Raw genomic sequence first — 26,258 nt, 5'->3', positions numbered from 1 at the left:
AGGTGAAGAGATATTTTCAAAATTGATGTCAAAAATCTGCAGTTTTCAGTAACTTTAGAGAATGTTCCCTCTCGATTTTTTTTTTGAAATTAAAGTTACATCTAAGCTCTCTCTAGAGACTTTGGGGGTGTAGCTCTCGAATTACAATTTTTGGTGACTTTAAGGAAATAGGGAAGGTTTGCGGACTTTCCCCAAAAAGTTTTCAACATTGATGTTTAAAAAATGCTATTTTGGGCTGCCTTTGAAGACTGAGGAAATAGACAGGGTTCAGCTGCTTTTCCTCTGCACATTGAAGTCTGAAAAATGCATCTGTAGGTTTTGCTTAACGAACTGAGCTATAGAATAGTAATTTTGTTTTCTCTTAGCAACAGTGAAAAAATGGTATAGGAATTGCTATCATTTTCAGCTTTTAAACGAAATGTGTTACTTCTGAAATAGAACTAATTTTTAATATATATTGTAAGAAAATTTGTACATAGAAGACAATCAACTGCAATTAGTATTTGTGAAATTTTCAATTTTTACAAGGAACTTGAGAATTCGAAGTAGAGATGCAGGGACTGGAGTTAGTTGGTCAGACTGTTGGGCTTGTTAATGAGATTAGACAACTGTAGAGCAGCAGCCCCAATCCAGACATATGCAAATAGGCAGGACTCTTAGCAGCTCAAGACTCCTAGAAAATTTATAGTTTCCAATGCAATAATAAGGCTATGAAAAGATCTTAAGAATGGAATTATGGAATCTTAGTACTGGAAAGAAAATATTTCTTTTCCCGTTGAATTACAAAAAATTTTTGAAGTATAGAGAAAGTATCATTCATCCTCTCTGAGTTTCTAGCAGTCATTGAATCAAGCATTATTCTAAACTTTGAATATTTTTTCCCCACCTGAAAAATGTGCTTCCGACAGACAGGGCATGATTAAGACTTTGTAGGATCCGAGGCCCTGCGTAGTCAAATCTTAAAAGTACAAACAGTTAAGAGGAACCAAGAGGAACAACTTCAAATGCTTAAATACTTTTTAGAGTGCAGAGAATCTCACACCTTAAATAGATAGAAGAAAAAAGGAATAAATAAAGGAGAAAATCTTAATATTCTTTCTTTTTGTTGAATAAGAGATTAGAAATTTTAAAAAATTTAGACCCTGAAAATCAGACACCATAGGCCACGGCCTAGTTAGTAATCAGGCCCTGCTGATAGAATCAAAACTAAAAGGAAAAATTTCTACTGTTTGAAGCTCGAGTTAAAGCTGAGTTATGAAGAGTTCTTAAATGCTGACAAAACGCCCTTTCTTTTTATTAACACGCTTTTATAAGCTTCACCTATATGTATGTATGTATGTATGTATCTTGTAACGGAATCTTGCAGCTCAAATTTCGCCCACTTCCTGCGATCGGATTCTTTTGAAATTTGGCACGCGACCTCAGACTCGATGACAATGCAATATTCTATAATCAAATTAATTAATTAACTCTTTTAATTGTTAGTTTCCTCCAATTTTAATCAATATTTTGGCATAAATCCAACATTGAAAAAGGAAATTTTTTTAAAAATACATTAAAAAATGCTCGCAAAAATTATTTAAAACTATCTACAAAAACCTTTAATTTTTCAGCATCAGACAAAATTTGTTCCAATGTTCCAAGGTAATTAGAACATGAAATATAATTGTTTTTAAATAATTTTATGCCAAAATTTAGGTGAGCCTTCAATTGGAAATTCATTGCTGATCAGACCATTGTTGAACAAAACTTTTATTCAAATGCATCTCAAATTTTCAAAGCAATATAAATATGATTTCCACTAACATACATCGATGACTCACAGTAGCTTCCCATCAGGGTCCCCTTGTCTTAACTTTAAGATATCACCTCGCACTCGTTTTATAAAGAATTTCATCGCCTGATAATTCTGCTACATAAGACTAAAAAACAGAAAAATAAAATAATAGTTTAAAAACTAAAAAAACACGTTTTCGTAGTAAAATGAACTGAAAAGTGAAAAATAATCTTTGGATGATAGTAGTTGACCAATCACTTAATTTTAATGTAATACAAAAAAGCGTGAGGGGCTTCTTATCAGTTATCGTGAATTTCTTCCATTTGTTGTCCAAGCAAAAATGTAAATAGACAGCACCCCACGCTTTTTTGTATTACATTAAAATTAAGTGATTGGTCAACTACTATCATCCAAAGATTATTTTTCACTTTTTAGTTCATTTTACTACGAAAGCGTGTTTTTTTTAGTTTTTAAACTATTATTTTATTTTTTAACACAACTTGCACTAGGCACTAGGTTCCAGTCAAGTATTACAAATTTTAAATATGCACTTCTTTTACAGTTTGACCACCAATTAGATGGAAAGTCAAACATCCGGTTTGCAGATGGAAATGGACGCATTGATTAATTTTCAGGGATGTCAGCTTTTGCATATGTATGTTAGCCTCTAAATTAAGCTAAATTTTAGCAGAGTCAAATTCAAATGAATGGAACAATTGCATCAAACTTTTATCCCCCCCCCCTCATTCAGATAGACTCGTCTTAACTGGGCATTTGCAAATCCATGTGCAGACTGTACTTATTAATATTTTATTTTAACTGTAAAGTTCTTTACCTCTTTCAATAGGTTTACTTTTGAATAATATTTTTTAAAAAAATATTTGCATGTTCAATAATGAAATGTGGAACCTCTTTCAAACTTGGACCCTGGACCAACAAGTACCCCCCCTCCCCGTGCACACCCCTTTTCTGGCCTTATTACTTTTTCATTTGGTCAAAGTCATTGCACCACAAAAGTTATAACAGAAAACTAATCTTTATTTTTTATTTTTTTTATTTTAGGATGAATTGAATAATTCTGCTGTAAATTGGGGTTTAGAAGTATCAAATGTCTCTTTGTAAGTACATGTTTTTTATAAAAAGTTAAATATAATTGACATGTTTTTGTTAATTATTTTTAGAACTTGAATTTAAAAAAAAAAACTACTTTAAATCTTTTAACAGACATTCCATAAAAGTAATTAAGCCCGGAGAACCTGTTGATGCTATTGGCACTTTAATGACTGCTTTAAATGCTGTAACTGGTCACTCTTCCCAGCATACAGCAGCAATGTTCCCGTTTACGCATCTAATACAGGGTAAAGATGTAAATTACTTTTTTAAAAAAATTCGTATTCACCTCTTTAAATGATTATTTAACATTTTTGTGTTTCCCATTTTACAAAGCAAATTCTTTATAGTCTAACGTAGTGCAATTTTAGTATTTTGTAAAGAATCTGCTCTAACATGAAGATACTGGCTCATCAGCAAAGAATAAAAATAATTTCAATCTTGCTCCATCTTACAGAATTTTGGGAATTTTTTCAGGACAAAATAACTTGAGTTCAGTCAGATAAACAGCCTTTGGAAGAATTCAGCTGGATACTTACTTATTTATATGTCATTTTTCTGATTGTTAAAATTCTTTATAAAAGACACATAATTCCACATCGTTATGATCAACTAAAAACGCAACATTTAAAAACATTTTTTGTTCAAAACATTAATTTGCTTACTCCTTTCAAAAAAATATTTCAGCTTTCTTTTCTTTTTCACCGACTCAGCAAATGTTTCAAAGAGAGACTCAGATGATGTTTGGCATTGACATGATAGTGGCGTTTGGTGTAGTGTTTGCCACCCATTTATTCATTAATCATCTGAAAAACTGGGTTAGTGGCTGTATGCTGCCTTTTGGGACAAACCATGATTTATTTTGAATCTCATTAGTTGACAAAACCTGATATCATAGTTTAATGTCACAACAAACATTAAAGTGTGGAACTTTGATTCTGGGGTTGTAACCTACATTCAGAATCATTAATTACTCTGATCTGTGAGATTAAAATATTTCAAAAATACTAAATAAGTTTTTGCTGATTGTTATATTTTTATACATGCTAATTTCAAAAATATCCTCCATTTTTCCCATCATGTCAGGATTTTTTTTTTGCAAATTTGATTTTTTTTGCTAATACCCTCCATATAAAAGAATTTTATTGAACAATTTTGCATGTATTTTCTGGCAACTGGGACTTTTTTCCCTTTAAATATATGTAAAATAATATATTCATGGTGAAACAAATTAGCTTTTCAGAACTCAATTATTTTTTGTTGGTTTAAAAGGATAAAAATCCCCATTTCCATATTGCACAAGCCACCTATGGTCAACAGACAAACTAAAGTTCCCTTGAGTTTGAACATAGCAACATATGGTGCAGTCAGGGCTGGATTTACTTATTAGCTAAGCAAGCTATAGCTTAGGCCCCCTGCTTTGTTAGGGCTCCCAACTCACTAAAAAATGCATGATATGTTAAAAAAAAAAAAAAGAAAGAAGAAAAAGAAAAATACTTGAAGAAATAAATTTTATTTTCTAGTGCTTAAAAACCTTGGAAAATTTGCAAAAGTGTGGCTACAAATCACAAATGGGAGGGGGTAGGGGTAAAGAATGAAAATATGTCAAATTCAGCACCTTACTGCATTCCGCATTAAAAATGTAAAAATCATGGTTCTCACGTCTCTAAAACATATTTTAAAATAAATGCATTATTTATTTTTTCTTTTAAACTTAAAATACCTATTTCTTGCAAAGTTAGAACAATACTGTAAAAATTTACAGTCAAGTACTAAAATAAGAGGCTGGAAAATACAAATGAAGTACTTCAAATGATTTTAATTGTTCTAGAGTTCTTCAAAATAACTAGGTAAGTCTTTGGAAATCCTTAGCAAAGTGTGCTCGAATTTTATTTCTTATCAAGTGTACAAATTTTGAATTGTCTGAATGGGCAGTATGTTACTCTCTTTTAAAGAGAGTCTAAATCTGTACACCATTTCTGTTAAAGAATTTTTACTATCGATCATTTTATAATTAATTTATTGTTATATTTGTCAATATGATGGAAGGGTGATTAAAAATTGACCGTACAGAAAGCCGATGTGAGCAAGTAACAATGCATTGTCTTCTCCTGCTCTTTCTCCCTGTTGACTGCTGTCATTCATTTGTTGAATCAAAAACAATTTTTACTGTGTATTATCTTAATTTGCGAAAGAGTATATAACTTTTATAAAGTTTTGTTTGCATATTACTGTCCTGACTTTTGTAGTTCCAACTACACCTTATAAGGCTTCAAAATGCAGAATTTTATATCTGATTTTGAAACCCCCCCCCCCCCCACCTGGCCCTCTCTACAATTGGCGATCATTCAATGCTCCACTTGAAGGGAAATCCTGCTTCACTCTCTTGATACCATTCCCCCTCTTAAGGTCAATCCAAAAAAGGACAGCAGAAAAAACACCTTAAAAAACAAACAAAAAAGTGAAGTATTGCTGCATGTATCAGAGGAAAGTCACTTACAGAAAAGGAGAAAAAAAATTAATTAAAATTGCCTCTTTCACCATCGAGAGAACCGTTGTTCGAACTACAAAAGGGGCCCCATACCTGAAATAGATTAGGGTCCCATTAAGTCTAAATCCGGCCCTGGGTGCAGTTTGTAAATGAAAATCACTAATATACTACTTCAATTTATTTACATTGATACGTAATTACATGCATAAAATGGACAACTGACCAAGAGGAGAAAATGAAATGTTTAAATGAATTTTAAAATGGTAAAAAACAAAACAAAACAAAAAATGCTATTTATGTACTTAATCTTTTTTCTTTGAAATTTCTTTTCGGTGTTCTTTTTTAAGTTTTATCTCACATCCATCTCTTATTAACATCTAAAAGTAGTCGGTGAGCATGTTCTTCTTTCACCTTTAGGGATGATTGCACTCTATATCTTTGATATCTTGGGGAAACATTTCGCCCTGTTTTTCACTGACTGAGTAAAATTTCTGGGAGACGTTCACATGCAAACAAATTCAATTTTAGAGTCATAGAGCAACCTAGCGCTTGAAATTTGCCAAGCGTATTTATTTTGCACATTTCTTTAATAGTCAGGATCGTTTAATTAAGAAAATTCCTAATGACATTTATGAAAGCAATCAAAGCTACTTTTTCTTTAGATAGTGAAATGGATGAATTCTATCTACATGGGCCTGCTGCCTTCTAAATACAAAACCTCAGAAGAACGTAAAATAGCACAGAAAAATCAACCAAAAATACCTGGCGTTACCTGGGTCAGTAATAATTATGAGAAACAATTGCTGCTTTTATTTGTTTTCTTTTTAAACAGACAGAACTCAAAACACACTGCTTTGACATGATTAAAAATCAAGCTCTGTCCTTACTCTTAAAACTAAAATAGCAATCAGCATAAGAAAACAAAATAGTATTAATTTGGATACAAGAGTACAGAATTTACGCATAAAAATTTGAAGAATTTCCAAAATAGAATTTTTTTTTTCACTTGTTGAAAAAGATTTATCTGTTATTTTTTTGCTTGAACATAGCATTTAAAACTTTCTCTATATGCCTATTGAAGGGCAAACTGTTTATAAAATATAGCCGACCTTAATCCCCCTATACTAGCATTAGTTATTTTGGGAAACTTATGGTGGCTTCTTGGTGTGATTCAAAATGTTACCAAATTTGCAGTAAACCTTGGATAATGCTCACCCTCCCGATTTTGAGAAACGGTCTGTCACTAATTTTCGTCAAAGAAATATTGTTGTCAAATGCTGGGATAATTTGGATGAACATAAAATGAAAATACACATTTTCATTTGAAATGTTTCCAAAATAAGTAGTAAAATTTGGCAATTGTCTCAAATTGTGCAAAAAATCAAATTAATGGAAGTTTTTGTGCTGTTTAAGAATTTCCCTAGTTTAGTTGGCAGGTTATTTTGCATATTAAAAATCCCAAAAGTCTTAAAGAGTCATGTAATGGCTATATTTTGGTTTCATCGTGAAAACCGACAAACAATGTTACATGGCTTTGACTTCAAAACCAACGACAGTTGAAAAAATTTCCAAGGGCCTCAGCCACTGAAATCTTTTTGCAAAAGGTTTGGCGAGATTCCTGGTCAAAAGAATTTGTAAGAAAAAACGTTATTTAAAGATTTAACTTGCAAAAAGCCTTGAGCAGTCAGACAAAAAGCAAAAATACTCAACAATACAACAATTCCAGCTATCGACAGGGAGTTGAGGTGATACACTAAATACTGAATTGGGTTGATGAAAGCCTTCAAACATGGAACTAAAAAGTGTATAATTTGTTTATTATTCAACTTAGTAATTTCAAACCAATGCCATCTTCAGCAGGAAAATCAGCATTTTCAATGGGCATATAAGGTCAATATGTGGCAAGTATGTTTTCACCCCCATATTAGTGAATTTATGTGAAGGTTCTGTCTTAACCCCCCTATGAGGAGACTTTTGTGTGCACCCCACCCATAGCAGAAGTAAAACTACCCAGTGTGAATTTCTGAGCATGAAAAGACAACTGTGCCAAATTTTGCAAGTCCGACATAAACTAGATTTAAAATAAGAAATAACAACGTCAAAAAGTACAAATGGCAGATTACTGCAGACACATGTTTCGGCATTACAAGGAACGCCTCTTTCAATGCAAAAAGTAATGAGCTTATGGATGAAAAGTCATCTAACAAAAGCCAAGAGCTAGATAAGCAAGCAGCTTAAAAAGATAAAAATAGTGGATTAATGGAACACCAATGAGAGAGAGAAAATTACAAACCAATAAAGAACCAATAGGAATGCAAACAAAGGGCAAGAGTTCTCTCACAGGCACAGTAAAGCCGAAAGAAAGAATTCAATTGGACAAAGACTAAGACCAGTGGTTGGAAGTAGCGCGCTACAAGTAACGACGCTACTGTAGTAGCTACATTTTTTAGTAGTTTGTAGTGTAGCGCACTACTTTTTTTAAAAAAGTAGAGTATCGAGTAGTTCGCTAAAAAAAAGTAGGTTGTAGTGATTTCTGGAAACTACTTTTGAATAAAGTTTCAAAAAAAAAAATGCGTTTTCAAACGAATCTGACTAGTGCAAGTCTTACGCGAGTAAAACTTGCACCTATCAGATTCATAAGACTAAAAAATATGAGCTGACCTCTGACATATTACTTTGAAGCCATATATTGTATCTATTTGACGCCATTAGTTTGTTTGGCATAGAAACTTTCACATTTTCCCAATATTCGCCTTGAATAGAGCATGGCTTAGAAAAAAAGAAACGAATTATTTCCATTTCGTGCAAACTTTGCCCGTTAAGCAAAAAGCTTTCGGTATCAATGCCATTTGCACATGCAGTCGAACCTCAACTTACGCGAGGGATGCCTTTCAAACTTTAGATAAGCAAGCGAATTTGTGAAATTATATTTCATCAACTTCATAAAAAAAAATGAGGAGCGGCGATTTGTACGTTAACACTCTGATGTTTCGACTAGTACGGTGCGGGAAATTTTGGCTTTCAGTGATGCTAAAGGGAAATTCCACCCAAGAAAGAAGGTGATATGCACCTGCAATTCCGCTCCGAAAATTTTCGTGTGTCGGGTGAGGAATTCGCGTAAGCTGCAAAATGCGTTTCTCGAGTAAAACTTGCTATATAGACATTTCGCGTTAGTCAAATTGCGTTGTAGCCAGAGTCCAGTTGTTAAAAATTGCACATTGAAGTAAAGTAAGCATTTTTAGTTATGTATCATGTTTCGGATAATTAGTAGCACCGTTTGGATATTTTCCTTTTTTTTTCTTTTTCACTGATCGAATGTTCATATATTAACATATTAAAAGTCAATTATTAAATATTGTGAGTTTTTGAGGTTATTTGTTAAAATTGAAAAATGCTTTTGTTTCATTTTATAAGGGGCTTAAGAAAAGAGATGGTGTCCAGGTCCGGAACCCTAGCTTGAATCTCAAAAGCAATTAATTTCTACGAAATATAAGTTCCTTTAAAATTAACACACATATAATGAAAATTAAAGTTTTTCTCTTTTGTTTAAAAGATGCTTTTCGTCATCTAAATCAATTTTATGTATATGTATGTCTATGTAAAATTTAAATTAAATTATGACTGGATTTATCTCAATTTCAAGTAGCCGAGTTACACTTCTTGAATGAAATACTATTTACTGTCTGGAAAGGATTAAAAATTTGAAGCTTGAATTCCTTCCACTTTTAAATCCTTTCTTGCAGGGAATATTCGTGCAAATGGTAAAAAATGTTTGGACTGATGAATCGTTTCAGTAAAGGAAAGAAAGAATAAATAATTTATAGCAATAATCCATGCTAAAATGAGCCAATATATCAACCTGAACAATTTTTTGATTTTTTCATTCAATACTCAAATGGTGTGTATGTATATGTTATTTATTAATTTTTTTTTTAAAGTAGCAAAGTAGCGACTACATTTCAAAAGTAGTTTGTAGTTGCTACATTTTGAAAAAAGTTGTTGTAGTTGTAGTTAACTACATTTGTGCTAAAGTAGTTGTAGTTGTAGTTCACTACGAAAAAAATGTAGTTTTTCCAACCATTGACTAAGACTATTGCCAGACCTGAATTTATGTACAAACTAAGCTTAGGGCCCTCCCTTTGTTACGGGTCCCCAACTAACTGGAAGCTAACATGATTTGTTCCAAAAAAAAGAACTTGAAAAAATTACAGTGAAACCTCCGAATAGCGGACAGTCAAGGGACTAGAAGGTTTGTCCGTTATTGGGAGGTGTCCGCTATTAGGAGGAACTACTTAATTTACCTTTTTCAAAATGGGCTGTTGTTTCCTTTGTAGAACACAATCGAAACAATTGCTAAAGGTTTACTACATTTTACGTCAAGTGTAATTAATCTTTTTTTTTTAATAAAGGTATACTGACAGCACACACTTGTCTTAAAAAGCATTTAATCAATTAAAATAATCATTTAAAACAGTTTGACATCTCTTTTTTGCATTACCAACGGCGGCGATTCGGCGGAGCAACCCGCCCCCTCCCCCCCCCCCCACACTTTTTTATGGTTAATTTATTTATTTTATCTCGAGTATCACTATTGCATGATTGACAGTTGTCAATATGACCTTGAATATGGGCAAATCTTTTTCATATCTAAAAATTAAACAATCCAACGAAACCACGGCGCCATAAAGCCGACTACTACCGGCGCCGGTCTGCTCAATTGCATCTCCTGAGAGCCCCAGTTAGAAAAAGCGCCCAGTTTCCTCTTTTTTATCTTAACTTTTGAATAGTTACCCTTTTAATTCCAAGAAACAGTGATAAGGAAATGATGGGGGAGGGGGGGGGGAATATCAGTTGTGGAGGTTGAAAATCTTTGTAAGGCAAGCAGTTGCTAAGATATTCTGTGAAAAGAAAAAAAACCGGAAGTGCTTCGATCGCAAGGGAAATTTTTTGTGAAATAACTGTCCGTTATTCGGAGTGTCCGTTATTCAGAGTGAATTACATGGAATGGCCTATATTGAGGGACTGGGACTTGCAAAAATGTCCGTTAATTAGAGGTGTCCGTTATTCGGGAGTGTCCGTTAAGGGAGGTTTCACTGTATTTTCATTTTCTAGTGCTTGAAAACCTTGAAAATTTGGAAAAGTGTGGCTACAAACCACAAATGGGACCAGGTAGAAAGAAGGAATGCCAATATATGTTAAATTCAGCTCCTTGCTTCATCCTGCACAAAAAATGTAAAAACCATGGTTCTCACGTTTTTGAAACATATTACAAATTTTTGTGACTCACCATGTTTCATATCTTGCTATTCATATAATTCCGAATGCAGCACTTTGGAAATTCTTTTGCTATTGCTTGCTTTTAGCTTACTTCGTCTGCATACCATCAATCTGTTTAGCACAGAAAAAAAAACACTACCTCTATTCCTTTTCATTTTCTGCCCCTCTTGCAACTGAAGCAAAGTTGTTGTCATGTTCTGGGAAGTCTTTGAAAATAACACTGTAAACAAAACTGTGCGCTATTTATTTTAAAGCATTTTTTAGTATTGATCATTTTATATTTAATTCATTAATATATTTGTCGGTGGGTTGGAGAGTGGTTAAAAACTAACCGTACCAAAAGCCAATATGAGCAAGTAACAATGCATTGTCTTTTCGCTTTCCGCGCTTTTTCTCTCTGTCAACTGCTGTCTTTAATTTGTCAAATCAAAAACAATTTTTACTGTGTGGTATCTTAATTTTCAAAAGAGTATATAACTTAAAAAAAGTTTTGTTTGCCTATTTCTGTCCTGATATTTTTGAATTTTTGAAGTTCCAACTACATCTTGTACAGCTTCAAAATACAGAATTTTATATCTCTTTTTTAAAATTTCTCTTCCGAGGGAAAAACGCCAGGCCCCCGAAAATTGGGAATATTCTATGCTCCACTTAAAGGGGAGTACTGAGTCACTCTCTTGATACCATTCCCCCTCTTATGGTCAATCCAAATAGGCACATTAGGGAAAAACACATTAAAACCAGGGCTATGGAGTCGGAAGAAAATGGGCGACTCCGACTACTGGATTTTGAATCGTCCGACGCCAACTCTGACTCCGGCTGTTTATTTATTTATTTTTTTTTTTAACTCGTCCTCATGTTGAAGGGAGAAGCCCTCAAACAGAGATTGAAATATTGATTCTTTTGTATGAAATTTTTGCGTTTTATTTTCTTGTAAACAGGGTTCGTACGGGTCATGGAAATCCTGGAAAGTCATGGAAAAAAAATAACAGAATTTCAGGCCTGGAAAAGTCATGGAAATTTATTTCAAGTCATGGAAAAATGTCCTGGACAAAGAGAAAGGAACAGTAGCTAAAGGAGCATTAGAAATCTTGAGTGATTTAACAGTATAGCACATAAAAACTATTAAAAGTGGAAAATTGAATGATCCAAAAATCAAATCTGATTTTTGAAATCTCATTGCATCCACTTCTGTCGCAGCCGCTTGCCATTTTTTGCGATGTGATTTTACTGCCTGGACATCACTTATTTTGAATTTTCTATTATTTTCAACACTTCTTATGTTTCATATTCTGTAGTAGCAAAATTTCATATTCTTAGTTTTGCCACGCCCACTCAAAAAAAAAAAAGCAATGCAGTAGCATGCGAGTTCAATTCCATCACTCGTAAGGACTTTATTATTAAATTTATCAGAGTTTATCTTAATTTGTTGCGTGTTTTAGAAAATAAAGATCTTAAGTCAGGCGATAGAATACAGAAAACGAGGAATTCTAATGCTCTAAAACAGTAGTGCCCAACATATGGCACGCAAAACTAATCCATGCGACCCACTGCTACGTTCAATGTCGGGAATCAAACATGTTCTGGAATTTCTGAACCTATTAATTTCTATGCATTTGAAAACATGCAAATTTGTAAACAAAACAAATATAATTTTGAATCAGAAAATTGATTCATTACTGAGTGGTTTTTTCAAAAAATATCTGGTTTAGAAACATAAAGAACTAAACTATGTGACTTTACTTTAAAGAACCAAAACACTGTCAAGTTATGTGGATGATTAAAGGCACTGTTGGACACTAAAAGGTAACTTTTGAAGCAAATTTATTGAAACTTAGTGATGACTCATTCAACCTTTGTCCAATTCAATATCATTATGCCTGTTTTTTTAAAAAAAAAATCAGACAAACTAAGCATCATCATATTCGCTTCACTGCATTTTTACTTTACTTAAATTTATATGATGAAGACAAATAAGAATAGTTTAGTTTTTTAAGTGTACACTTATATTTTTTTCATTACGAGTAAGTGCTTCAATGAGGCTGTGGCATTCATATAGACGTTTTGCTAATGCGCATTTCCAAATATTATTAAGTTTCAGATTAAATAGTGCTATTCTCTTCGTTTAACGAGGTCATGAAAATTTTCATTGAAGTCATGAAAAAGTCTTGGAAAAGTCATGGAATTTTTCCATCCAAATAGAATATGAACCCTGTGTAAACCTAAGATGCATACAACGTTAGAAGCTCAATTTGAAAATCAACTTATCCAATCGTTGCGATTTCTAAAGTGAGATTACTTTTAAAAAAATCCCATTTTAAAAAAAAATGAAAAGGATTAATTTGCTGTCCTGTAACATTTAACAAATAGATGTTGATCAAATTCTGTGCTTTCATTTTTTCAAAGTTGTAACTTGAGAGGAAAAAAAAACTTTTTTGTTAAGTCAAAAAACTTTTCTTGAAAGGGGGCAGATTCTCCCTCCCAGGTGATGCCCATCTGGTGAGTGACATCTCAACTTAATTTCAGAGTCTATAAAAATTGAAATACTTCAATTCTGAAAATTTCCCCCAATAATAAATCTTAAATTTCATCTTAAAAATTTTAACAAAAACATTGCACTAATGCGGGGAGAGGTGTGGTACATGTACGTTTGGAGCAAATTTCACACAAAATGTGGCGGTGTACAGCTTTATGCGAATAGCTTTTACTATATACCTACATTCCTTGGCTCAGTTTTTAATTTTAATTTTATTGGCTGCTTTAAAATTAACCTTAATATGAAAATTTTAGGGTTTAACTACAATATTTGATTGTAGTAACCAGTAAATCATGTAAGGGAGACTGGGAATGCTTGATCCTCACTTTAGTTTTCAATTTCTTTCTCGTCTGCAAATTATCAGTTTTTTTTTTTTCAAAAAAGTATGTGAAGAAAGGTAATTTTTTCCTCTATCTGACAGTATTTTTTTTAGTTGAAATTAAACAGATGCAGTTTTGGTAAAATAATTTTTTTCAATAGATTTATAAAGGAATCATGTATTCCCACATCAAGGGATACATGACACCTTCGTGGAGGATACTTGGTCCCACTGAGAAAAGACATAAACTTTTCATTAAATCAGCGTACTTATAGAGAAGAATAGAAAACCAAGCATATATTTTCAAAACCTGAAAAGTCAATAGACCTCAAGATTTAGAAAATTTTCAAGTGACCAATGGCCACCAGATTCAAAAAACTTGGTGGCCACCAGTATTACCGGGTTTCGAAAACAGCGCTCTAGTACGAGAATGGGGGTGGGGGATTTCAATTTGTATTTTTTGAAACAAATATTATGAAAGTGATGCTAAAGGAATGCTAACAAGAAATATAAATTATATTAATCATGGAAATATAAGAGGCATTGGGTGAAGGCTGGGAGCTCCTGAAGCAAATGGTTTATTCCACCCATTTTAAAGTTTCATGAGAAAAAAAAATCATTAAACCAAAAATAAAGTAGTGTACACAATACCATGGTTCCACAGTGAAAAAAAAAAAAAAATTCCCATAAAAACAACAAATTCCCTTAAAATATTTTTGTAAATCGTTGCAAACGCCATGGCAGTAAAAATCAACATGCACTTTTCAGGTAGCTAGTTTAATGAAAAGAATTAATTGTAAAAAAATCTAACAAAGGGAATAGAAAAATATTAGATAAACATATGATTTGAATTTTTTCAATAATTAAGGTTATTAGTGTTTTTTTTTTTTTTTTTGTATAAAAATTTTTAACTTCAAACCTCCATATGCAATTTAACATTTATCAAGAATATATTTTCAAAAAAAAAAAACATTATTTTTGCATTATTTGAACTAAGAGTATGACCAAACATGGCGACTACGTTCCATATGCAGTGTCGCCATGTTAGGATGACTATGAAGAGAAAACGATCAAAGGACTGACTATTTGGCTTATATTTCAATCTGATGCTATTGAAGATTAAAAAATTACAACAGTTATTTGAATAAATAGAAACTAGCCCCTGTTGTTTAAACAATTTTCAATGGAACGTATTCCTAATCGATCATGAGTATTAGCGTCCACATGACAGTAGAAATATAAGATACAGTTTATAGAAGAAAAGGTTTTGTTTTCTTTCTTTTTTTAATAATGTATAGGATTTTTAATGAAATACAGGATTTAAGGGACAACATGAAACATTGGCTATGGCAAATGATAAAACGGAGAGCGTGGTGGGGGGTGCTTTGTGCAGTCAAAAACAAGTTGCCTTTTCAAGTTTTAAATTATCTAATTTGTTTTCTTATTTTGACAATTTTCAGAATAAAGGCTGTTTGAGTTAATTGGGAATCAAATAGGATCGGAACGACCTTCGAGGGTTTATGTAAAAAAAACATACATTATGGTGTTTTTTTTTCATACTTTCAGAACAAGATTTAAAGCAAAACATAAAACTGTTTTAGAAAGAGAATTTGAAAAAAGTACAGGGTTCATACACTTTTGGTTAAAAAAAAAATCCCCAACTTTTCCAGGTTATTTTTTAAAAAATTCCAGGTTACTCGCTTCATTCAAAATTAAGTTAGTAACAATATTTTCAAAATTGTCAAAATTGTTCAAAGTAGCAATGTATCAGAATTAAAACTTTTCCACTTGAAAGAAAAAAAAAAAACCTTGGATTTTTTTAAAAAAAATTCTGTTACAATTTAAGTTTAAAAAATTTTTTTTTTAAAAACATTTTGTTTAATATTGTTTTACTATTTGTTAAAAACAAAGTACTTTCAACTTATTTTAACGTTTTTTTTTGATGCCACATGCCATTCATATTAGCGTTTTGCTGTTAATCGGCAGCAATCTTTCTCCGCTTTTGATTTATGATTCTTTTTATTTTGTTATTAGTATGTAACACAAAACATATTGAGCAAAGTACAAAGCTTTTATAAGCTAGTTTTCAGTATAAAATATGATTAACTTGTTGCATCGATGGGTATACCATATAATGCATTCTAACAAAAGTCAACATCCGTCGATCATAGGCCAATGTCAATAATCAGTTTTTTTCCGATTGCATATAAAGGATTTTTGCATTAAAATTAAAATTTTCTTTTTTGCACATTTACTTTCAATAGACATTTCTTTCAATAGACTTTCAATAGACATTGAGATAAACCTCTAATTATGTTTTTGTAAATTTTTATCTACTTCCATCTCGCAAACGACCAAATATGGCGACTAAGTAAAAAAATTTACGATTTTTGAATTTGTAGCATAAAAGTAGCTATAAATAATAATTTATCCTTAAAAAACTAATTATAAGACAAAATAGACAGTTTTTAGCACATAAGCGTCTAAATCCGAATTAAAAAAATGTTCTGGAGATAAAATTTCGCTTTTTTCCAGAAAATAATTACGAATTACCCGGGAAAAAAGGGCACATTTTGCGTTGTTATCAATAGTTTGCATTGCAATAGATATCCAATGCCATTTTCGGAAACTTAGGCACTTAAAAAGTCTTGTGTACTGCCATCTTGGGAACGACCAAATATGGCGGCTACGACAAAAATTAAGAAATAATTTTTTGAATTTGTAGCATGAAAACAATTTAAAAATAATAAATCTTCATGAAACTACAATTCAGTTGAAAAGTTTTTAGCACATTTGCGTCCAAGGCAATGAGGATAAGATTAAGTTTTAAGAACAAAAATTCTCATTTCTCAAGAAAAGTACATATTTAAAATAAAATTAAAAAAAAAAAAAAAACAAGTTGCAGCACATTTTGCATTGTTTTCATTAGTTTGCAGTTAAAGAAAACATCCAATTCTGCTTTGTTTTCGGAAACTTAGGCATTTAAGCATCAAATCTACTTCCATCATATGAATGACCAAAAATGGCGACTACGTTTCATTCGTAGCTGAATCGACTTTTCGATTAAAAAACAATTTTTCCAATTGACCCTACCATCCGCAGGCTTGTGCTTTAGATGCAGGAAAATGTTCTTCTCCCGTTAAATTTGTGCATAATTCCTGTTCACCCTAGGAATTTTTTTCTTTGTAACTATTGAGGGGCTAAAATGGCGTCCTCGGAAGTTTTTTTTTTTTTTGTGGGGGGGGGGGGTCGCCGTTTTTATTTTATTGCCAGCGTCATTTTGCCTCAAAACTTTTATTTTTTTTCAGGAAACATCGATAAAAACGAAGATTAGAACTCAAGGTACAAAATTCCCTGGGAAAAAATTGGGAAAAACATTTTTGGGGCAAAAGTTGAAATTTCACTAACATTTTTAACTATGTCAACATCCATGACAATTACAGGTTTTCCCGGAGCGTACGAACCCTGTAATATAATTACCATATTTTCCTGCGTATTATCGGCGGGCGGTCTATAATCTGCAGGTTCTAAAATGGGCCTGAAGGGGAAAAAAAAGCTTCGTATAATCCGAGGCAGTGTATAATACGATGTAAAAAAAATAAAAGTTTGAATTTAATACACCATTTGAGTAACTAAACTAAAAACGTGAAAAGGTAATTACTTTGAAGGTATAATCAAAATTTATCTGAAATATAATCTAAAATATAGTGATTTCTTCTTGAAATCATGATTATAGTACGCTAATTACTTGAAAAACAAAGAGTCAAGACAGAGGAGCAAACGCTCTGATCTTGTGCAAATAGTTTCCTAATTCACTGTATTCTTGCTTTTTTTACATGGCCAGAATCACATAAGAGGAACATTCAAGCAACCTAAAATAACCAACATACAGGCAGGCAGAGAGAAAGTACATGCAAGCTTTGTAAAATAAACAACATTCAGTCGGAGTACGGTCTCTATTGGTGAATCCTTAGTGAACTGATGCATCTGTGGAGTGAATTTTTTTCTTGGGATCTAAAATAAAAATAACCCCCAAAAAAAGTTGGCGACTGTAGAAATTTTTTGGGGTCGCCAATTTTGAAAACTGAGTCGCCACGTGGCGAGTGGCGACTGTAAATCTTGACCTTTAAAAGTCAAATGTGAACAATTCGTTCGTTGTAGTTCTTAAAAGTTCAGCTCAACCCATCTGGATGTGTGCAACTTAACACATTCATTCTCATTCACTACACTTTTGTCAATTTTTCAGAAAAAAAAAAGATTGAACTTAGGCAACAAAACTGTTTGCTGACAGTTGTTATCCGTTAACTAAAGTTAGGAAATATGCAACACTCAGTACCGACAGGGTAGCTAGGTGCCCGGTACAGAAAGTTTGATAATTAATCAAGCCAGCTGTGGAAGCTAATGACAGTTATTTTCTTATTAGTAGGCCTTTATGCATGTAATCAAATTAATTGGTAAACAGTTTTTCAAAAATTGAAGGGAGAGTCAGTGAAAGTTAAAGAAAAAAAAGAAACCCGGAGGTGGAGTCGGCATGTTTTCGAATGATTCCGACTCTGACTCTACAGCCCTGATTAAAACACGACCAACAAAGTAAAAGTAAACACTGAAACACGTGTCTTCAGTGATCTGAAATTTGTTTTTTTTTACTTGTTATTTCTTACTTTACTTTTCAGCACAAAGGTATTTATTTATCTTATAAAGTAGATTTCTATAATCAACATATACACACACACACAAATATACCTCTATTTATATATATATATATATATATATATATATATATATATATATATATATATATATATATATATATATATATATATATATTTGAAATAAGGAAAGAAATTAAATTAAATGGTGTTCACAGAGAATTTATTTGTTTTCCTTTTCACAACTATATTTTAATTTATGCAGGTAAAGATGTGGATTTAGAAACTTTAGAGACAAAGGCATCTATTGCCAACACTAAGGAAAAATATAAAACTGAAGAGCAGACTGCTAACAAACATGAAATGGATGATTCTGGAATTCTTATGCAACAACTTGTTGAGCGGGCAGATACAACTGAATTGAAAGATTTAACAGTTAAGTTAAAATTTGATGTTACTGGCCCAGAGAGTAGAGTTATTTATTGTTTCTTAGATAAAGGTAAGTTTCTTTGCTTTGGTTTTTAAACTTTATTTATTTGTCAATTTATTTTCAAAACTAATTTTTGATTTTAATGAAAATATTTACCTTTAAATTTTCTTGTAGTTTTTAACTGTGCTTGAATATTTTCCCATTGTTTCTGGAGCTGTATAAAATGCATTCATAAGGTGGTGGAATACATTTTGAAGTTCTATTAAAGCATTCTATTAAAGCTTTAAAATTGTTTTAAAATATTTTAAATGATAAAAACGTCTCTTATTGATCCCCCCTCCCCTTCAAAAAAAAAAAAAAAGATGGTAAAAAAGGTTTTTAAAAAAAACCTATTGAGATGCTTTTATCAAATCCTTTTAAAGCGCAAAGCAGTGACTTGATCCTGGAAAATTTCTTTGAAGATGTAGAACCAAAAAGTGTGTGGGCCGAATAAATGCATATCCAGATAAAGAGCAGTTTCTACATTTTTTTTTTGTTGTTTGTTTTTTTGTCACCTATTTAAAGCATGAAAAGAGCTCTTAATTCCATCATTTTACTAGTGGTTGTAGAGAATCTAAGATTAAGTTCGCATAGAGCTAACGATCGATTGTGGATTGTTATCACAGGGCAGCTAATGATGTCAGTAGTTAGTACCCAGTTGTTCACCCGCCTATGCTCCATTGAATGCTTTTGGTTAATAATGCGGTCAATTACGCAGAAGAATAATATGCAGGTGAAAAATACTTATTATTTGTCAAAAATGGGACTTGGTTAGAGATGAAAACAGTCGGGGGAAAAAAACGGAAGATTTCGGGGGGAAAATGGAGAGATTTATTTCCACACCAAAAAATTGAAAAAAAAAAATGAATTTTTTCAACTTTTCAGAAAGTATTAATTGAAATTTTCGGTAAAAAGTGGTTAGAAATTTCTCATACTTAAATTCTGATGCAATTTCCTCCCCTAACCCCCTCCCTGTAAGTTAAAATACTGTCTAACTTTGATAATGCAAGCTGTTTTATGATAATATAATTTGCATATAGATCAAAAAACTACTTTTTGAAAAAAAAATTAAACCAATATCCTTAGTGAAGATTTTATTTTCCTTCATCATAAAACAAGCATAACTTTAAAAACAAAACTATGTTTTTGCTGACTGTGCGAACCAAATGTACAGGGTGCAGCAAAAAAACCCGGGTGTGGTGATTAGTTTTAATTATGGATAAAAAGAAGAAATTGGCCGTACCATTGCGTGGTGAAAACCCAAAAAAACATTTAATTAAATATTTTTCCTGCTGCAAATAAAATTCATAGGAATCCGGCAGTGACAAAAAAGCACCCAGGAGGAACACATAGGAATATCACAATTAAAAACTTAGTATGTGGCTCGTGTGAAATAAACAGGGTGAGCAAACCCAGGACAATTTAGAAAAGGCATTTTAAAGACAGATTAAAATAAGTTACAGTGGCAAGTTAAGACATAGAAAGGGGCTTTGCAATTTCCAGAGAAGAAGAATCCATCGGAACTGGGTCAACGCCCAGAACGTTTCCTGTTTACTGCAAATTCACGATCAAGGTTGGCGACTACAAATTCACGATCAAGACTGCGAAAAAGTGATAGTTATTTGAAACAGATATGAAAAAAAGAACCAACTCGCTTGACTTCCAAATTCAATCTTTTTAAAATCTGGTTATTTGTCTTTTAACACATGATGTATATAATATAAAAACTCAACTAATACATTTCACAAAAAAAGGAAAGGTTTTTTTTTAAAGGTATAAAAATGATCTAGTTAAAACAAAACATGTCGCAACATTTCAATATATCATAAAACATGTTGTGACATTTCTCCCACTACACCACAAAAAAAAAAAAAAAAACACACAATCCCAAACAAGGCACGAAGATGGGAAAGATGATCACCAGTGGCCACAAAGGCAAAAATTGCCCAACAATCAACCAAACTTAAAATTGAAATTGGCACATTATTAAAAGTAAAGTGAATATCAAGCCAAAATTATTTCCAAATATTTAAACACATCACCACAGTAAGATCTGAAAATAAGGTGAGCATTAAAAATTCAGTGTCCACATGTTATATAAATTTTGAATGTCAGTAATACACCACCAAATATAAACACACATACTAGAGCATTAAAACATTACACGAACCAAAACTATGTCTAGGATTATGTTACTAGACAAGGCAGGAAAGCACTTACTGGTGCATTTCAGTAAAATTGCAAATATTGATATATAGTAGTGTCATTGATCACATTTTAATTACGAAAGGTGTAAAACATTTAGCATCATGCTTTACTCAATTTTCCTGAGGTAAGGAGAACGTGACCTTCCTTTTAAGCCCATGGTAAAACATCAACAGTTCATGTTAGTCATCAAATTGAGATATTTTCCTTTGCATTCATCTTTATTTACTTTTTTTTCCTTCTTTCTTTCTTTCTTTTTAAATTGAATTCTTTAGTAGTTATTTTTGTCTTTATTATTATTATTATATATTTTAGTCATTTTTTTATGCAAAGGAGAATTAATTGACAATCATTAGGTACCTGAGCACAGATTCAACCAAGACAAGGTTGTATTTAACACAAATTGACAAATCAAATATATGAAAAGTTCAACAAAAGATTAATTAATTTCCGCAACCAAATTTCGTGCCATTTTGGTCATCAACAAACTGAACATGAAGGAAACGAATACCCAATCAAGAGAAACAGTTAAAATTAAACTATGCGGTGACAGACCAAAAGTCAAAAAGGAAGAGACACAAAACAATAAACAAGAAGAATTATCTATTTCACATAACAATCTTGTCTAGAATTAAATTCACGCCAGCCCAAATCGACTGTCAGATATAATCAACAATAATGCCTGAAATCAGTTTCCATATCAAACCCAAATTGAAGTTATCGATGGCAAAAAATACAATTTAGAAGCCATGACCAAAAATTATACCAATTAAAGGGAGGTATATCCTGAAGTTCCTATGAAGCAAGGAAACACATGTAACAAATTAAGCAAGCAAAAAATACAAGCATTAATCACACCCTGAAACAGCCTATTGTCTCGGTCTTAAATTATAAGTAGGATTTGTGAGATCAGAGTCCATAGTTGTTTTCATAAGTAAACACTCCTTCCTATTGGGAGCTAACCGTAGTCTATCACTATGAACCCTTTGTGTAGGAGCTAGGTTATTATCTTGAATTCTTATAATGTAATTTACATCATTAACCTTTTTGATGACAGAAAAAGGACCATTAAACTTTCAATTATACGTCTCAGGAGATTTCAAATAGACGGTGTCACCCACTTTGAGTGTTCTATTAGATACACAAGCTAATTGTCTATTATTCTTATCAATTTGTTTTCTTAGAAGTGACTCATAAGCAATTTCATAACTTTTCTGCAGTGAAATAAGTAGCTCATGAATATAATGTGCTTTATCTAAATGAACAAGCTCAATACCCTTATGAAATGTGTCAAATAAAAGGGATACTTCCATACGGGGGATATAAGCCTTACTTCCCTTCCAAAAATAATTCCCAGACAACATATTATAACATTTCATAACCCCATTATGACATACATGAGAAATTTTCAGTACTTGAGCTTTTAGAGAATTAGGAACTACAATGCAATTAAATGAAGTTTTAGGATTTAAATACATGAGTAGCCCAGTAATAGGGGATTCTGTGGTAGAAGCTTCGTCTTCTATAAGTTGGAGGTTCTGGGTTCGATTCGCCCTGGGTGTTGTTTCTACAAGTGATTTGGATTGCAATAGTTTAACTGTTTCCTGAATTTCAGCATCTTTATTTTGTTCAACCAAAAAGGTATTGTCAGAAATTTCCATAGGGGGGTCAGAGTGAATTATGCAATTGACTTCTTCAAAGTTATCTGCTATATCAGTAAAAGGCAAAATCAAATTCTTAGGATCATCATTGATAGCTGGCACCTTATTGTCTGGGTCAGGGCATCGACTGATATAGTCTGGTAGTCTGGGAGGACGTTCATTATCCCAGAAATATGTTCTGGTGTAAATGTGAAGAGACTAATTTCTAGTAGTCACCTATAGTCTGGGAGGAGGTTCATTATCCCAGAAATATGTTCTGGTGTAAATGTGAAGAGACTAATTTCTAGTAGTCAAATAGCAATTATATTCACAGGATTGGATAATTTCCTAAAGTAGTCAAGAGACTTTGCATCAAAGAGCAAGATAAAAGGATTTTCCCAAAGGTAATCACGAAAAGCAGTCATTGCCTTATAAATTGCATATAGCTCCAATTTATTGGCCGGATATTTTTTCAAAAGCAGATAAACCCTTACTGTAATATGACACTGGAGATAAACGTCCATCTTTTTGTGTTGTAAAAGAACAGCAGTAGTTGCTATTTCTGAGGCATCTGTGTTTAGGTAAAAGGTTTCATCCCATTGAGGTAAGCTAATGAAAGGTTTGGAAAAGAAAACATTTTGAAGTTTTTCAAATGCATCCTGATGTTCAGCAGTCCATTTAAATTTCGACTTTTTATGTGTCAATCCAGCTAATATACCAGTGAGATGAGAAAACTTGTCAATAAGATTTCTGTAAAACCCACATAAACCAAGAAATTTTTTCACTTGCTTTACAGTTGTTGGGGGTGCAAATGAAGTTATTTTAGAGGTGTTGGAAGACACTGGCTGAATTGTTTGATGAGCAATATGAAACCCTATCTAACTTATCTTTAAAAAATACACACTTGTCTGGAGATAGAGTTATGGTATATTTAATCAAAACATCTAATAAAGCAGTTATCTTAGTGAACATTTCCTGAAAATTCTGTTCACCAATTAAGAAATCATCCAAATAACATCATATTCCAAAAATTTGCTGGGCATTTAGTTCTGCAATAATTATATCAGCCAAAGCTTGGAAAGAAGGGGATGACCCTTTACATCCATGCACCATTCTTGTGCTTGTGAAGGAGCCCATGGGAGTAACAAAGGTGGTCATATCTTGCAATTCCTCAGGTAACTTAATTTGCCAATAAACACTCTTTAAGTCTAATTTGCAAAAATATTTATTTCTGAAATATCATTCAGCATTGTTGATATTTTGGGAAGAGGGTATGTAGGATTGTCAATAACAAAATTCAAAAGTTTTAGGTCCAAAGCCCTTTTTTTTCATCAAAATTAGGGGAGAGCCCCAAAAGCTGACTGATCGTCTTATAATTTGTGCATCTAACAACTCATTAAGTTCATCTTTAACATATTTTTGCAAGGTATGAGGAATAGGAAAGGGATGCGCCCTGATGGGATCAGGATTTTTAAGTGTTATTTGAGGGGTTACCAATTCACAACATCCCAATGTGTTACAGGATTTAGAAAAAGCCTGAAATTTTGACATTAAAAGCTTTAAAATTGCTTCCTTTTGATCTTGCGGCAAGTGGCCTAAGTCGAAATCATCGGGCTGCTATTCAGGTTTATATAAATTGATAACTTCATTTGAAGCAGTAATTAAATTACACATTGCATCTTTGCATGACTTGGAAGTTTTACTATGATTAACAGCATTATTATCCTTAATTTGGTAGGGCTCGACCGATGGCATTTTTGGCCGATGGGCCGATGCCTATTGTTCAAAGATGGCCGATTGTTTTACTCCAAACGGCCGATGGCAAAAAAAGAAAAAGTTAAAAAAAAAAATAATTTGAATCCTGATATTTTAAATTTTTTCAAATTATGTTTTTCGCAATCACGACTTGCAACAGGACCCTACTCATTGGAGTTATTGTTTCTAGAAACTGCTCCTGTCCCCCCAAACCTGCCCCTTCTCCTGGGCGGTTACGTTTGTATAGTTGTGTGTGTGTGTAGGTGCGCATTCATGTGTAGGCTTGTGTGTGCGTAGACCTGTGCATACACGTAGGCATGTGTATCTCTCTGTGTGTGTAGGCGCTTGTGCATGTGTAGGCTTGTGTGTGCATAGACTTGTGTATGCACATAGGCGCGCATGTGTGTGTATGAACGTGTGTAGGACATGGACGCCACCGACCAGGAGAAACGGATTTCGAGGGACATTGCTCAGGGCCGGAGGAGCTGCGACTGCAGAGGAGGGTGGGCGGGAGTGTTGCAGAGGGAGGCGGGGGGGGGGGGAGAATAAAAGACTAAAATAAGAACAGTAAGCAATCGTGGTTGCTCAAAAAAATCTAACAGAAATAAATTGATAAGATTGTCAGGGATTTAAAGGATCATTGATTCATTTCACTTTACTTCTTTTCTACGAATAAGGAATTGTAATCATAAAAATAAAAAAAAATCAGATTTTGATCTAAATTTCTATTTTACGATTACCCAATTTAAACTTCACAAGTTTTTTCGGCATATCTGTACATGTATATGTACCTAAGAACATATAGATGACCGAAATAGCCATTTGGAACGCCTCCTTAGTTAATAATCGCAAATTCTCTTGTGATGTCTTCATGCGCATAAACTTGCGTCACTCAAAAACGTTATGAAATACTAAGTTGAAAACTCATACGTACATAGTATGATCTAAAAGTTCAAGGACCAGTTGTATAAAACCTTACCCTGAATAGTTCACATTACCAAAGTACATCTATCAACAAAATAGTCACCTTGAACGACTATGCACTTCTACCAATGTTCTTGTAGCTTTTAGAAGGACTCCTGGAAGACATTTATCTCAACATCCTGTAAGGCCTCTTGCGTTGCTGCTTTAACTTCATCGTGGGGAAGAAGGCGAATTTCCTGTTGAGGATGCACGGTTCGATTGGTCAATACTCTGGTATGACAAACAAATAACATAACGTTTCGTCAGACTTAGCTCCGTGTGACTTTTACCTGTTCCCAGCAAAAAAAAAACATTTGCATGGACGCCGCTTTCTTCCGTCAGGAGAAGATAAAGCTGCATCACAGAAGGTAGCGAAAAATGGCTTCCAGAAGCGTTTCCAAAAGTTATATGAACACTGGCAGAAGTATTACATAGTCCCGCAAGGTAACCTTTTGAAGGTGGATGTGCTTCGGTAATGTGAACTATTCTGGGTAAGGTTTTATACAGCTTGTCCCCCAAACTTTTGGATCGTACTACGTACAATCTGTATAGGGTGTAGTTATGCTTCATCTTTTTTGACTGCTGTATGATGGAAGACAAAGAACAAGAGAAAAACAAAGAGACTGTTTAATCACCAACTGATTTGTTTTTTTTTTTTAATTGAACATATAACTAAGATTTCAGTAATGCTGTAACAATGTATAGATTTAGGTACACTAAACATAGTTAAAAGACATTAAATTATGTTGTTTAATCATTCCAAAAAAAATTAAGAATAAAACTATCAAACTATCAAAGTGGAAAGATTGCACTTAGACAATATTAAATCATAATAGGAATATTTTTATACTTATTTAAATTTATGAACCGAAAAGTTTGCATTTTTCATAAAAGCTATAACAGTGACATAAATTTTGGGGAAAAAAAAATAGCCATGAAAAGAGTGAGGTTCTTAAAACGCAGCTACAATAAACAAACTCAATATTTACACAAAGTTAATAACTGAATACATATACTACTTGATCTGATGTTTGCACACGTAATATTGAACAATTTGATTGTTTAATCTT

The 26,258-nt window shown here is 32.8% G+C and overlaps 1 protein-coding gene across 1 annotated transcript in view; it reads left to right on the top strand.

The window, feature by feature from the left end:
- Positions 1 to 26,258, top strand: part of LOC129217133 (stomatin-like protein 1) — a 50,799-nt gene that overhangs the window by 18,926 nt on the left and 5,615 nt on the right. The window contains exons 6-8 of the mRNA XM_054851390.1: positions 2,840 to 2,895; positions 3,002 to 3,135; positions 18,422 to 18,655. Coding sequence (XP_054707365.1) covers positions 2,840 to 2,895; positions 3,002 to 3,135; positions 18,422 to 18,655 — 424 coding nt within the window. The remainder of the gene's footprint in view (positions 1 to 2,839; positions 2,896 to 3,001; positions 3,136 to 18,421; positions 18,656 to 26,258) is intronic.

Source organism: Uloborus diversus, chromosome 2, assembly GCF_026930045.1.
Source record: "Uloborus diversus isolate 005 chromosome 2, Udiv.v.3.1, whole genome shotgun sequence".
NCBI lineage: Eukaryota > Metazoa > Arthropoda > Arachnida > Araneae > Uloboridae > Uloborus > Uloborus diversus.
Note: the sequence above shows the minus strand (reverse complement) of the source record. Positions and strands in the feature narration are given on the sequence as shown.